Source organism: Sebastes umbrosus, chromosome 3 (assembly GCF_015220745.1).
Source record: "Sebastes umbrosus isolate fSebUmb1 chromosome 3, fSebUmb1.pri, whole genome shotgun sequence".
Classification (NCBI taxonomy): domain Eukaryota; kingdom Metazoa; phylum Chordata; class Actinopteri; order Perciformes; family Sebastidae; genus Sebastes; species Sebastes umbrosus.
Window position 1 is genome coordinate 36,307,918 of NC_051271.1, and position 15,744 is coordinate 36,323,661.

General features: G+C 41.0%; 1 protein-coding gene across 1 annotated transcript; it reads left to right on the forward strand.

Annotated features, from left to right (window-relative positions):
• Positions 1-2,472: 2,472 nt before the first annotated feature.
• tmx2b (thioredoxin-related transmembrane protein 2b) lies at positions 2,473-9,027 on the forward strand. Its single transcript, XM_037765832.1, has 8 exons — positions 2,473-2,780; positions 4,924-4,984; positions 5,397-5,510; positions 6,095-6,171; positions 6,305-6,411; positions 6,508-6,573; positions 6,709-6,838; positions 8,228-9,027. Exons 1-8 carry the CDS (start codon positions 2,592-2,594, stop codon positions 8,405-8,407), a joined length of 924 nt encoding a protein of 307 aa, XP_037621760.1. The 5' UTR covers positions 2,473-2,591; the 3' UTR covers positions 8,408-9,027.
• Positions 9,028-15,744: the final 6,717 nt, after the last annotated feature.

The window sequence follows — 15,744 nt, forward strand, 5'->3', positions numbered from 1 at the left end:
CACACACACACACACACACACACACACAGAGGACTGAGTGAGCGGCTCTGATTGGAGCAGACGAGAAGGCAGAGTCAAACCCTGACAGCTGATCTGGAATCGGCTTCCTCTGTTCCAGCCTCGGGGTTGGAACAGAGATTTACAACAAAGAAAACAATCCCAGACCAGCTACTGAGCCAGAAGTGGCGCGCTAGGCAATGACGCACATTTTGATTAAAATAAATAAATAAGACAGAATTTATGTTTTGTTTTTTGTTTTAAAAAATAATAATAACCATAACAATAATATAGTAATGATAAAGCAGACACACCATACCGGTAATAACGACAATAACAAAAGATACTTTTAGAGAATCATTTCAAAATGAAATAAAAAGAGAGATCATCTTAATCTGATGATCCCCTCCCACTCCACTTCCTCCTCCTGCTGTGACATCATTTCCTGTTCACGCTGGAGGAAGTGATGAGGGAACTCTGCACAGACCGCAGGACAGCATCATCCATGGACAGCACTGCATGCAGCTCAGCACCACTAGATCTGTTCGGCCTTGATGTATTGCCAAGCTTTCATTTAAAACCAGCTGCTACTGCTCCGTCAAATAAATGCATGTTCTCGTGCCACATGAAAATATGTACAATCTGTTTGATATAACACTGTAATTTAAGCGATAACTAGATATAATCCCACTAAATAAATTTCTGAGAAAATAATGGTGGGTTAAAAGTGATATCTGTGTTGTTTGATTTAAAGGCTGCGAGGATGATATCATGGTTTGGTTTCATCTAGAGGAGCAATATAGATCCCCGTTTTTAGGACCACGTCACTTTTTTATGTCATATTGTTGATCATGATGGGATATGCAAGCATGTGTAGATACACAGATTGTGAACATAATAACTCAGAAGTAGGGTGAGCAGATCCCAACAAACCAAGTGTGGGACAAAGAGTATGTTTTTGTGGGACAATGTGGGACATGTTGCTAAGAGGTAGTCTTCAGTTTTGATATATCTATCTAACTTAAAGCTGCAGTGGGCAGAATTGGAGCAAATATGATTAAAAGAAGTTATTTATATAAAACGGTCGCTATATCCTGACAGTAGTACATGAGACAGGTAATCTGAAAAAAATCATGTTCCTCTGTGTCCTCCGGTGCTCCTAACGGCATCTGCAAGTTTTCACAGACTGGAGGAAAACAAGCAGTCAGAGCTGATCTGGAGTCTGCCGTCCAGCTGCCATCTATGAGAGCCGGCTGTCAATCACTCGCGAACTCCGACCAAACGGTCAAACTAGGTAGCGCTGATCAAATATGAATCAATATTCTGTTACTGTAATGCCTATTTCTCTCCTCTAATGTTTTCAGAATCATCTTGTAGTGTACTGTTTAGCTGTAAAATGAGAAGGTTTGTGACCCGGCAGCCATGTTGAGATCAAGTTGAAGAAAGTACCAAGCACCGCCCACCAGCTGGAGCACAGCCAATAGGAACGCTCTCTCTCTGAAATGACCTGTGATTGGTCAAAGTCTCCATCACAGGCTAGATATTCTAAAGCCTGAAAACAGAGCCATGAGGAGGAGCAGAAGTCTAGTTTTCTCTCAGAACACTTGAATTACAATATGCTTGGTTATTATTGAAAATGGTTGCCTACTGAAGCTTTGATGAAGTGTTTATTCACCCCAAACAGCAGCCAAAGACGTTAGCATAAGGCAGCTGTAAACTAGCTAGCAGCAGACCGTATGTTCCTGTTTGTTTGTATGGCCATCAAGCCTCTGACTGAACTCATATTTCACAAGAAACTCCAGTTCTTTCTTTAATTTTCCTCCAGCCTCTCTCATTTTACATCTCACCCTCCATACATCTTTATGAAACAGGTTCATAGGGCAGCTGTGCCTGCTGAGTTACAGATACAATAAATGATTTCCAAAAAAAAAAAAACTTTCATGAATATGTTGAGTGAAGAGGCAAAGTGATGGACTGACTAACATGTAAAAAAATAAGAACAGAGCATTACATCCAAGTTCACAAACCCTTGATATGACATCATCATCACTCTTGTATTGCCACAGGTATTACATTATATCAAACTGAACATTTCAGCAGTGACCTGTCTGCCCTGTCTGTTAGAACACATTCGTCCTGATTGTCCTGATTGACCTCTGCACCTCCTTCCGCACCATTATCAGGATTTCTAGCACTTTTGTCGATTGCAAGTCAAAACAAGTTACCAAAAGTCAACCAGAGTCATACCGGAAGTTAACTCTTCCACCTTCATAATAAAAGCGAACATATGTTAAACTGGGTGAGAGCGTGGGTGTAAAGAGCTCAAAATATCAAATACGAATCGTAGAATTATATTTATTTAAAATACACTTTACAATACAATAAAATGCATTAAAAGGTCTCACGATACTTGGCGTGTAATTCTAAATGAATTTTATTTTTAACATCCAAACCGGAAGTTGTATTTCCGGCTGCCTTCACACTGTAACGCCTAGGATAGCTAGCTTGCAGTCATTCATATTAAGCTAACCGCTTCATCGCTGGCTGCCTCGGCCTCTTCGGGCTTCCTTATACCAGTCCGACAGTACTAGAGAATGGCTCTGCTAACGCCGTTATTCGCCTTCCTGTACCACCTGCCGCAGGTGTACAAGTGGCTGCTGAAGCCCTACTATGTAGCCTCTCTCTTCATGTCTGTAGCCTTCCTAGCTGTCCGCAAGACGCCGGGCATCTGCGACCATCTGGCCACACAGCGAGAGGACGGCAACTCCTGCGACTTCGACTGGGTCCGTAGAAAAATGCTAGAAAGTCACTAATTTGCTTTTCAAGAACTGCTCCCAACTAGCTGTCTATCCGGTCAGCTGTGTGTGGTTGAACAGGCTGACAGCAAGGGCTAGCTGTTAGCTGTTCTTAGCCCTATACTATACTATATATTAGGCCTATATAAGGAGGTTGGGGCACGGGTCAGGGTACTGCACATGCGCAGTGTAACTCAAGCTGCGGTCGAGTGTTACGATTGGCTCAATTTCAACGAGTGCAGACCAGGTTTATACTGCGCGTGCGTAGATATGACTTGTGACCCATCCTCCTTTCCATAGGCCTTGGCTACAGGGAGAGAATGACAGGCCAAACTACGGTCAAAAGACTGCACATTCATTCTGTTCTGCTTATTGTCGGAGTTACTCATGTCACAAAACGTAATGTTTTAACTCACTAGAGTTAATTAAGGTATTTATATTATTACCGGCATACATAGACTGTAAATCGGTGTTTATTTAAATGCAGAATGAACCGAGAGCGAGTCGCAGTGCTGCAGTCAGTATTGGTTTAACGTTAGCTAACGTTAGAGCATTGATCGACGTCCTCTAACGTCAATAACAGTGTTTCTCTAGTGCCCCCCTATCCATCATCCTGTTCCCTTACCGCCCACCATCAAATACAATGTAGGCTAATTGTCTCCCTAAATATTAATGTCGATTATTATTTATTTATATTTTCATTATATTATATTTTTATTATTATTATTCTGTTATATCATTAAAAAAGCATGTGAATATAATATATATTTATGAGTTTTGCAACAGTTATACATTTGACATTCAGACTTTAATTAGGTATCACAAACATACTTGCTCACTTTGAGACCTTTAAAAAAGGGAGGATTTCTAAACCGGGTCTGTGGGTCCTCCCTCAGACACATTAGAGTTTCAGAGACTTTGTTTACTGCATTCTGACGACTGTAAAAGAGTGAAAATAACAAAATAATAACTTCATTGCAACAGCATTTTATGTTAAACTTTTAATTTGACCTTTAACTCCCAGGAAAGAAAACTGAATAATTGGCCCCTCTGGTGTGAACTTGAATGTTGTAAAAGTGTCAGACTGTCGGATGTGTGGAGGGAGGGAGTTCTAGAGCCTCTGTAAGATACAAGAGTACGTAGAGAATCAATGCAGGAGAGTATAAGAATCAGTGTTTTTAAGGACACATAAGCCAAATCGTGTATTGGCAGTTTTGCCCGAATTTCACAGTAGGTCCTTACTAAACTGTTAAAACTTGTATATCTCAAACTCCAAGACAGGAATATATATCGACGAGCAAAATGTCTTAAAACTCTTAGATATCTTATGGAGTTTGTTGTGTTGTTGTCGCCACATAAGAGAGCGTAGACTAGAAAGGTACGGTGGCCTCCTTGATATTCCACTAGCTGCTGCTGAAGCCTGGACTTACACCTGATTTCACCTGATCATTTTTCAGTAATAATATAATTAATACATCAGCAAGAAGACATTGTGTACATCCCCTTTTATCATTATCGGTTGACTTTGCCTCCATTCTCCCTGTCCCCTTAGAAGGTCTGTGTATTGGCAAGAATCGATACGATACGTATCACGATACAAGGGTTACGATTCAATATATCGGGATATATTGCGATACTGTAAGCAAGGCGATCAATTGCAATATTTAAAATCAAATTTCAGGAAAACTATCATAGTATAAAGAACACACCACCATTTGCATAAAAAAGTTTTTTAATTTAAAAAAGTTTACTTTTTTCTGCATCAGAACAGTGGGATCTGCATTTGCATTTATCACAGTCCCTGTAACATCATAACACTACTTGTTGTGCAATCTGAGCCACTGTCTACCACAAATCTTTGCATGTAAACTATTAATTAAAAATCAATCCAGTATTTTTTGAGACTCTATACAGTGTCAGAAAACATAATATCACGATACTCAAGTGTATCAATATTTTCTTACACCCCTACCCCTTACTGGCACATTATACAAATATGCTGTCACAAAATGTAAAATTACCAGGTAGTGTGACATCACGGTGTCCCACAGTGATCTAAACGCTGTCAATATGAACAGACTGGTTAAAGTGGCTGGCTATAGTTAAGGACATGTCATGTCTGTGTTCTCAGAGGGAGGTGGAGATCCTCATGTTCCTCAGTGCCATCGTCATGATGAAGAACAGACGAGCGAGTGAGTAAATGTCATCTTTTCTGTTTTGTTCTGAATTAATTTCTCCTGAGTAGCAATATGATATATTATAATGTGATGCATGGATGATAAAGAATGAGTTACAGGGAGTGTAATGATACAAGCGAGAGTAAACCAAGGTATGACTAGAATAACATTCCTGAAGGAACACATTAAATCTCTTGAATTTAATAGTTTGTTTTTTACAATTGTACATTTTAAAGAACCTGAATATCAGCTATTGTCATATTCAGTTAGAAAATATTGACATCATCCCCCAAAACCCATACAGGTTGAATCTTAGAAACAGCACTGCTCAGGATTTGAAATAACAGATGAGCATCATTATCCGCTGCTCATTTTTATGGATTTTGGACAAAAGCAAGGAAAGTGTCTTTGTGTCTGTTTATTTCAGTAACTGTGGAGCAGCATTTGGGCAACATCATCCTGTTCAGCAAAGTGGCCAATGTCATCCTGTTCTTCAGACTGGACATCAGGATGGGACTGCTCTACCTGACACTCTGCATAGGTCAGTCTAACATTTACACACATACATCAGCTGACACTTCTGTTTCCTGTCTTAGGAATCAAATGTCAAAAACCAGGGTCTGATGTGAGCGGGTGGGGGGAAAAAATCCATTCACCTATGTATCACAATTTTCTTTTCTTTTTTTACGATTTTGAAATAGACCTAATAATGCCAGAATTGATATATTTGCTTCATTTGAGTCTCTGCGGAGGTAGAAGGAAGTTACCGCTTTTATTGCTGTGGGAGGGGATTATTCGAATAATAATCGAATTTCAATTAATAATCGATTCAAAATGTCCTAGGGCCCAGGGTGACGTCTTCATATTGCTTATTCTGTCTCACCAACAATAACTAAAAACAAAACAAACAACAACGAAGAATCAATTTAACAATAAACCGCCGAGAGAAGCAGCATACGTGGAGAATGTGGAATTAGGGAATGTTTCGTCATTTTTGCTTTATAAATGACCATAAAATGATCAAATGTGTGCTCGTTGATGTCAGTGACGGATCGGTTGACGAAACCAGTATTCTGCAAACATCCTAACGTCCCCCTCTTCTGTTGGTTCTTTGTGTGTTTTAAGTGTTTTTGATGACCTGTAAGCCTCCTCTTTACATGGGACCAGAATACATCAAATACTTCAGCGACAAAACCATCGATGTGAGTAAAATGGTAGAATTTGTAGTAGCAGTTTGTCTGTTACCAAGACAAGAGCAAAGATGTGTACAATTTCTTTTGAATCATAAATCAAAAGTAAGTAAGTAAGTGTGTGTGTGTGTGTGTGTGTGTACAGGATGAGCTGGACAGAGACACTCGTGTGACGTGGATTGTTGAATTTTTTGCCAACTGGTCTCCGGAGTGCCAGTCCTTCGCTTCCGTCTATGCTGATCTCTCTCTCAAGTACGACTCCGTCCACCCACGCAGTAACAGTATAAAGCACACTCAGTGGCATTAACAAGAGTAACTTTAGTTACTTGTTTTGTTCTTGTGTTTCAGGTACAACTGTGCTGGTCTCAAATTTGGTAAAGTGGACATCGGACGTTATGGAGAGGTTTCCAAAAAGTAAGACATTATATTTTCTCTTTTGTCTTTAAGACGTTTGTGTCGTAGATTTGATGGGCTTTCATTTTGTCAGAGAAGACACGCACTAGACTTGTAAACATGTTGTAACCGTATGGATTTAATTCTGTTCTGCAGGTACAAGGTGTCCACGTCCCCGCTGTCCAAACAGCTTCCATCCTTGGTGTTGTTTCAGGGAGGGAAGGAGGTGATGCGGCGCCCCCAGGTGGACAAGAAGGGTAGAGCCGTATCCTGGAGCTTCACCGAGGTCAGGCTGGACAATGCACTTCAGATCTGTGGCTTTTAAATTAGAAAATACATGGCTTGTGTAGTCAATAATATGTGCTGTACAACCTCACTTTACTTTACATTCAAACCATGCTGTTTACACCTCAATATAAGCCGCAGAGTTGTCACTAAACAACCTTGTTTAAATGCATTTGTGGCATGAATTATGAGTGTCAATTTGCAGCATCTTAAAAGTGGCTTTTGGCATTTAAAATGTGAAAGGTGACTTCCAGGAAATATCACACCTGCTAATGCTCCAAAGCATAAGTCTCTATGACCTCATGTTGATATAGCACTATGTCACCTAGAGCAGCTGTTCTCAACCACTGGGTCTCAGAGCACCATCTAGTGTACTGTGGATTGTAAGTACTTTAGGGTGGGACCTCTTTGCAGTCAGTATGGACAGGAAGAAGGATCACAGTGACCAATAACTATTTCAATATACATATACAGTATGTGAAAATGTGTTTGTATCTGGCATTGGGTTCTATTCTTTATTATTTTTGTGTTCGCCTTGTAAAGCACATAATGAGCGCTCGTTTTGATAAGTGCTTTATAAATAACCTTGATTATTATTATTATCAACCACACAAGATGTGTTTATTAACATGTGAACACCACATGTTGTAGAAAATCCTAAAAGCCAATCAGCTCTTTGATCAGTGTGACAGCCAGGCGTTTCCCATCATGTCCTGGGTCTTGCAGTCGGTGGAGAGCAACTGCGGCGCCTGGCTCTAAAAACTGCGGCCGCCTCAATCTCGCGAGGTTGTCGTTGCCCACGTGTGCGTGATGTAGGGATCAAGTCGGACACAAATCTATCCGGCATGCATTGCGCACCGATCGCCGGTGATCGATTCTGCGCAGGCCTGGCACGCGTCGAACGAGCCTAATATTTACCGGAGCAAAACCGGTCAGGGAAACCTTTAACCTTGGCTGCAGATGTTGTTAATTTCTCCCCGATTTCGGGATCACTTTCTTGCTGGAACGTGTGCCGTCCAGTTTTCGGTTTATACACTTTTAATCCGGTCATTATTGACTGTAGAAGTGCTGATTAAATTCATGTAGCTCACACTGAATCCCCGTTCCTCGGCTGATTGACAGCAGAGACCCGGAAACACTGACCACTCAGAGCAGACTGGGCTGTTTGACGGGGTGAGGGGGCTTAAAGGGACAGGCACTGAACCTGAGGGTGAATACAGGCACATTCAGACAGGATGAGAAGAATAACGTTTATTTTTTAAACATTACAGCATGTAAACTAGTAGAAAATTAAAACAGATGTATGAACCTGAGCATAATATGTGATCTTTAAACTGTCTGATTCAAATAAACTGGTATCAATAACGGTCTCTGTCTCTCTCTCCACCAGGAGAACATCATCCGAGAGTTCAACCTGAACGAACTCTACCAGAAATCCAAGAAGCTCAACAAGACCAAAGGAGACAAGGTCGGCCAGTCCCAGTTCCCACCGGTCCCCGAGGAGGACGAGTCCGAGCAGCAAGGAGCCGTCGAAGAGGCGCTGGAGTCTGAATCCAAGAAGGACAAATAAAGACGGTTTCCAGCACTCGGCTTTCACTTCTGGATGAAACCTGTTGGTCTAGGTCAGCTTCTCCTCCTCCTCCTCCTCCACCTCTTCTTCCCTCTCCTCTTTAAATAGTTCAGTTTGTTCACTCGTGAATCAGAGCAGGGCTGGCGTCGTGTGGATCATCGTGAGAATTTAAAATAGCCACGGTACTTCTGCCTCTCTCCAGCACCATTTAACGCTAAACCCCAGTTAAACCCAATCATTCAATATCCCTCTATAAAAGAGCAAAGAGAACAAGTGTACACTTTCGCAGAGGAGCAAACTGTATATGGATGTAAGGCCTGGAAATGTGCTGCGCAGACCTGCCATGTGCACCAGGTTATTAGAGTCCCCACCACCATCATTTGTGATGGTTAAAGCTGTGAAGTCTGAGGGACCGTCAGTTGAGTTCTTACTAATCAACAGTAAGGGAGTAAGTGAATGTGATGCTACTTTTGTTGTTTTAGAATTTTTATGCAACTAATTTAATTAGATTAGAGTAGATTGTTTTGTTTTTTTATTCATTCTATGAATAACTGTATATTCATGTAAATTTAAGTTCTAACTCTGCTGTTTTCACATATAATTAATTTGCAGTGTGAAACATTTCATTCTGGTTCCTGGTGGTCTGGGCTTGAAATGAGAGATGCTATATGGGAGCACTTGGTTTAACACGAACACGTCTGCATGAGTCGGGTGGTGTTACTCAAGTTTACCAATAGTTGGGCTAGGAATGTTAATAATTAACCGTTTAACCGATATTACGAATTTTAACCGATTTAACACTATCGGTTAAACGGTTAACCAGCTTAACAGCCCACCTTAAGAGAGTCTGAGCCGGTGTTTCAGGATACAGGGAGTTGGCTCGGGTCTTGAGGAGTTGTAGCGTCTATCCACCGACAAATAAACTGCACACACACTGCTACAGCTACGTTCCAAGCTATAACGCCGCCGCCGCCACACACACACAGTCTGTCGGACACTTGCTAACGTTACGCCGGACAGACACACAGCTGACAACCTCGCATTGATTCGGTGGAGACTTACTGGGACAATACACGCAGCATCGTGGCTGTTACAGTAACTCTCCCGGACGGGTGAACTGGGGACTCAGTTGTCTGTTGTGCTCATACACTGCAGCTGGTGCACCGCTGCAGCTGCATGCAACGCACTAATCTTGTTGGTTAACGGTTAATAATCGCTTAACGAGGGTCAGCTATCGGTTAAAAAAATATATATATAAATTAGCATCCCTATTCATCCATGTTTACTGACCAAGCTCAACTCTACCGCCATTCCATCAGTATTTTTACAAATTCCAACTCTCCTTCATGTGTTGTTGCTTTTTGTATTCAGTGTCCGTGCCTATCAGAGAGACGACTGTCTTCAGCTCTCGGTTACCATCGCTGCCATTCATTCGTCATTCATTCGTCATTCGTTTTCTTCTTTGAAAACACTTACAGCTTTTATACTAACTATACTGATTTAGTTGTACCTTTTTTTTTTGACTATTCTTATGTTGCCAACAAGGTAACCAGTATTTTTTATGTTTTTGGAAACAAGCAGTGCTCGAGCTTCTGCATCCACTGGCACTCCGTGTTTTACAGTTTCTCAACGCCCAGTCGGTTTGGTTACAGTTCCAATAAAGTTCATTTAAAAAAAATTACTACGTCCTCAATAGTGTTGACAGAAACAGATGGACATCCTTTTTGTGCACTTTGTGTAATTCCATTATGTATGGACAGTAAGGAGATGCGGATAATATGGTCCGTCTGTTGTGAACTGAAGTTTGTAAATTAACTGGTAAATGGACTTTTAACCGCCAGATTCTTTGATCGTTCAAGCAATTAAGCCCATGACCTCAAACTCCACGTTCAATGACAACCGATTCTAAAAATGAGTTTGGGGCGACCGGTTCCGGTTTATAGTTTCTCTCGATCGCTCTGGCTCATTTTTTAAAACCGTTTCAACATTCTCTAAACTGTCAGTACAAATGTCACAACTGTTTGATGGAACATCACAACTCTGTTGCATGTCTGCAAAAGGTAGCAACTGACCAATTTGGCCAGTTGGCCCCAAAATGAAAAGTTGTTTCATCATCATGTGAGCCGTACCGGTCCAAATGTTTGTGTTTTTTCACTACGGCAGTCAGCTCTGGACATGTAATCTGTTTTGTTTTACTTTTTGTTAACACTTTGTACTATACCAGAATGTCAGTTTTGTCCAGCTAAATGCTGTCGTGTATCACACTGAGCTTTTTTAGATCCTCATTTCAATTGTATGCAAACGTTTACTGGGAAAGGTCAATACTGTACAATACTGTAGTACACAGAAAAGGGATATGCACATGTGTACAGTATGTGTACAGTCAGTCAGTTTCTTTGTAACAATGTGTTACCTGGACTGTAAATGGAAAATTCACCTTTGATCTCTCATGTAAAGTCATATACAGAATTTGCCACTAAATAACATCAAACATGCAAAAAAAGAAAAAAAGGCTGCGGTAGTTCAGTAAAAAAACAACTAATTGTACCTCCTCATTATAGATATTTATGGAATATACACGTATATCTGACAGGTTTTGATAACTGAATGGATCATTTTGCATGTGACGGCTCAAACGATGAAAGAATGTTTAGAAGTCGTGAAGTTGAAGTTGTGACAGTTTCACTGAGAATCAACTCATCGGTTTTCCTCAGCAAGGCGTGTGCAAGTGGTTATTGTACTTACTCATTTGCACACTTGCCACAAAACACGTGCAGTTTGCTTGAATGAATGAATAAAAAATTCTAATCTGTTATGAACAACAAACTCATTGTTCAGAGATTTGAATTTACTTTTTTGAAAAAAACAAAACAATTCTCATTCAAGAATTGAGCCAAAGCGAACGAGAGAAACTGTAATCCGTCCAGTGTCCGTCTGGCTTTAGTCCTTTTCACAGTTTCAGATGTAAATTTTCTAAATGGTTTCATCTCCTGTTGCTGCGTTCACTGACGGCAGCGGCTCCTGTAACTTTGGACCCTGTCAGCTGTTTCCTAGCAAAGCAATCCTGAAACGCTTTAAATGGAAATAGTCTATTGAATGATGAGCATGCTAATTCAATTTTGCACAGGCATTGATTTTCTTCCGAGAATGAATCCTACTGACTTTAATGATCCTCTGACTTTTTCCTCTAGCGCCACCATCAGGTCAAAATGAAATGTGTCCCAATACTTTGGTTTATGGCCAAACACCTGCAGAACTAATGACATTCCCATCAGCCTCAGCTGTACTTTGTATTTACTGTTAATTAGCAAATGTTAGCATGCTAACACACTAAACGATGGTGAACATGGTAAACATTTTAGACATTAGCGGTGCCTTCAAATGGCGTCGTGTTTACCGTGTTCACGAGAAGAGTCCATATGGACTTAGGATCATTTCAACAGAATTGCGTTGCTAGGCAACAGCTTGGGTTCATGTTTACGTTCACAATAGTAAAATGGTCTATAGTTGCTGAACTACAGCGTGTTAGCATTGTCATTGTGACCATGTTAGCATGCTGACGTTAGCATTCAGTATAGCCAGAGCTGCTAACATGTCGGTGGACTCCTAGTCTTATTTAAATCTATTTTTTTTACAAATTATATCGATGTTTCGGACAGAAACAGTGAAGAGTGTTGCTGGCAGTCGCATAGTTCCATCATCAGACAGTACCATGATACCTGTACTGGATCTTTAGACTGTGTCCAGATCCAGGACTGACTCTTCCCCCATCAGATTCTGATGTCAAAACACTCGTCCTGCACATTGATTGGCTGAATACCGGACAAGTATTTTATTCTACAAACTTGCGATGAGCATGACGATGAAGTGAAAGCATGTTTGCTGCTTCGAACTGAAGTCTGGTCCTAGTGAGAGACCACATCACATCGTGTGAGACATTCACGCATCCACTTTCATTTTGATTTTGTTTTTTGTTCTGTATAAACTACAGCTTGTTCCAGTCTTTTACGCCAAATTCACACCAAAGCAGCGGCGAAGTGCAGCCCGCGGCGAGCTGCCGTGCAACGTCTGTGAAAAGATCTGGTGTGCATTTGGCGTCGGGACCAGATAAGACGATTGTTTCCGAGGCATTTTATTCAATTTTCCGGCATTATTTCCTGCTTTCTTGCGAACATTCCTTTCAGGATTTTGAGTTTTTTCCACTTGTAAATTGGTAAACATGTGCACACATACACTGTATACATTTGCTTTTTGAAGACACTGTGAGTTTATTCCTTTTAATCATTATTTTGTTACTAAAACTGTTGTTTTGCATTGTACACTTTTTGTGAAATTGATTTGATCTTTTGTCATGTTGCATTTCAGTTGAGCTGCATTCTAAAGTCCTGTATGTATATTTGCTCCTATACATGAATAGAGAAGTCTGCTGAAAAGACCTCCGAAGTCTGTCCTGTTTTGTTATTCATGCAATAAAACAATGTACACATGAAGCGTTTCAATGCAGCCGTCGTTCTTCAGATAAATGATGCTCGGCTGATTCTTCAGTGTTCCTCTGAAACCTTCAGTGCGTCTTACTTCCACATGTACTCTATATACAGTGCATTCAGAAAGTATTCAGACCCCGTGTTATGCTGCAGCAGCCTCGTGCTAAGTAAGGGATAATGTACAGCGAGCCGGTCATTGTTGTGAAAGAATCCCAGGTCGATGCAGAGCCGAAGGGGATTATTTCACAACAATGACCCGCTTAGCTGTACATTATCCCGCTTATTACACGGCTACTTACTGAAGAAATCAATATTTTGACACAAAAACGGTCCTCCAGAGTCCGACATCAGAGCTGCGCCCATAGCAACGGTCTGTTATACATAGCAACGCCGCAGAACGCCGTGATTGTCCAATCAGAATCGAGTATTCAACACAGCCGTGTAAAAAAAAAAAAAAAAGATTATTTAATTTTCCCTCATCAGTCTACACTCAACATCCCATAGTGACATTGAGGAAAAAAGGGGAAATTTCACATCAACAGAAGTATTCAGATCCTTTGCTATGACGCTCAGGTGCCTCCCATTTCTCTTAATTAATTTGAGTAATTTAAATCTTGATGCTAGTATACTAACGACACAGAAAATAATATATATAATAATATAATATACTTGCCTGCAAATATTTCGCAATAAAACCATTACCGGCAGCAATGTGAATTTGCGACAGTTGCAACACTTGTTCAATAAAAAGTTCCGATAGATTTGCGCGGGCAGAGGACCAACTACTGGAATCATATTTACCCAGTTTGTCTGAGCTAAATTGTTGTATAGTCTAAACTACTAAGTTATTTTTAAGTTTCCTTTTAGCAAAATGTTCTGAGTGAATTTGAGTTCCCTCTGGTAAACAGTTAAACAGTGTACATGTCTAGGGCTTTTATTGTGACGGGTAAGAACAGAAAGAGTGGATCTGGTCTGATAACTCTCTGTGGGTTCATCACAACGAGTGACCTCTCTTGAATGACACAGCTTCATTTGATCCATCCTTTAAAGCCCCTCAAGCTGTAGAGTTTGAAATGTCCCTTTACTTTCGTGGCCTCCGGTGGTCGTATCAAAAAAAATGCACTGTGGGAGACAACGATGCATGAATCTGACCCGAGGACAGTTAAGTGAATGGAATGAAACTGCACCCAATTGTTTCTACAATCTAAAACTATCCATCCATCTGCTGGAAAATGCTGGATTGCTCCCTCTGGACTGGGGAGTGCGTTCCTGCCCCAAGCGAGGGAGTTCAGGTATCTCTGGGTCTTGTTAACGAGTGAGGGTAAAATGGAGCGGGAGATGGAGACAGGCGGTTCGGTGCAGGCATCAGCAGTTATGAAGGCGTTGTGCCGGACCGTTGTGGTGAAGAGGGAGATGAGCTGGAAGGCAAAGCTCTCGGTTTACCGGTCCATATACGTTCCAACCATCACCTGTGGTCACAAGCTTTGGGTAGTGACCGAAAGAATGAGATTGCGAATACAAGCGGCCGAAATGAGTTTCCTCCGTAGGGTGGCTGGGCTCAGCCTTAGAAATAGGGTGAGGAGCTCAGACATCCGGAGGGAGCTCGGAGTAGAGACGCTGCTCCTTCGTGTCAAAAGAGGCCAGCTGAGGTGGTTCGGGCATCTGATCAGGATGCCTCCTGGACGCATCCTTTTGGAGGTTTTCCGGGCACGTCCAACTGGTAAAAGGCTCCGGGGTAGACCCAGAACACGCTGGAGAGATTATATATCTCGTCTGGCCAGGGAACGCCTCAGGATGTTTCTACAAACTAAATGTCATGAAAATAAGAATGCTGTAATTGCACAGTTCCACATATTGGAGGGTTGACCAGATTGGCAGTGGCAGTACAATCACTCACCTCCATTGTAATTAGGCTGGTGCCACAAGTTTCAGAGGCCAAAATCTCTGCACATAAAACTGAAACTATCCGTATTGCTGCTGCATACCACTACGCCTCATTTATTGTGTGAGTTAGATGAAAAGGCCCTTTAAACTGCTCGAGATTTAACAAATAGCACTAAAATAGAGGGCGCCAAATCACTTCCGTCTCATAATGCACCTACAGTGCAAAAGTCTGCAGAGTCGAATTTGAGCATGTTCAGAATTCTCTAGTCTAGGTCTCTAGTTTGTGGCTGTAAAGTTTCATGAGGCTGTGATTATCCTAGAGGTCAACACAGGTCGTTTTGTAACAGGGAGGTCAAGTTTAAAAAAAATGGTCTCACTACAATGAAATGTCTCCTATGGGGAGTAACATCATCACACGTGAATACAGTTGGGCTCATTGGATCCACAAGAGTCTCAGCTTTACAGTGAAACCCAATTTATGTAATTCTAAGACTGTTTAGGGACCCCAGTATGCAGAAATATTCAAACACACCATTTTTAGAATAGGAGAAAATAACATATTTATACTGGATGCAAAAAGCTGCATGTGATTATCATAAAGTGGGTCAGGATATAGTGACTGTTTTATAAAAATAACTTTTTGTTTTTTTAAATCATATTTGCTCCATTTCTACCCACTGCTGATTTAAGTTAAAGCTAAATTATAATTCCTTTGGAGACCAGAAGGAATTTCACTCATGTAGTCTCCAATTTGAATAGTAAGACAAGAGTAGTTGGGGCCACTGGCTTAATTCTTTTAACAGAAACCATAATACTCTATCGTAGAATAGAGATCATTTCCACTGGAAATTTTTTATAGATAATAACTAACTGAAATCATGACTGAAGATGCAATCTGACTGAGACCATGTTATCTGAGAGATTCTGAACTGCTTTGTAACCGTGATTCTAAAACTCTCTTTTGAGTCA

What these genes read in the sequence shown, in the direction of transcription:
- tmx2b (XM_037765832.1), top strand. Translation starts at nt 2,592, where the DNA reads ATGGCTCTGCTAACGCCGTTATTCGCCTTCCTGTACCACCTGCCGCAG. An exon ending in GATGAAGAACAGACGAGCGA is followed by an intron (nt 4,985 to 5,396) that starts GTGAGTAAATGT and finishes TGTTTATTTCAG; the next exon opens with TAACTGTGGAGCAGCATTTG. An exon ending in TATCCTGGAGCTTCACCGAG is followed by an intron (nt 6,839 to 8,227) that starts GTCAGGCTGGAC and finishes TCTCTCCACCAG; the next exon opens with GAGAACATCATCCGAGAGTT.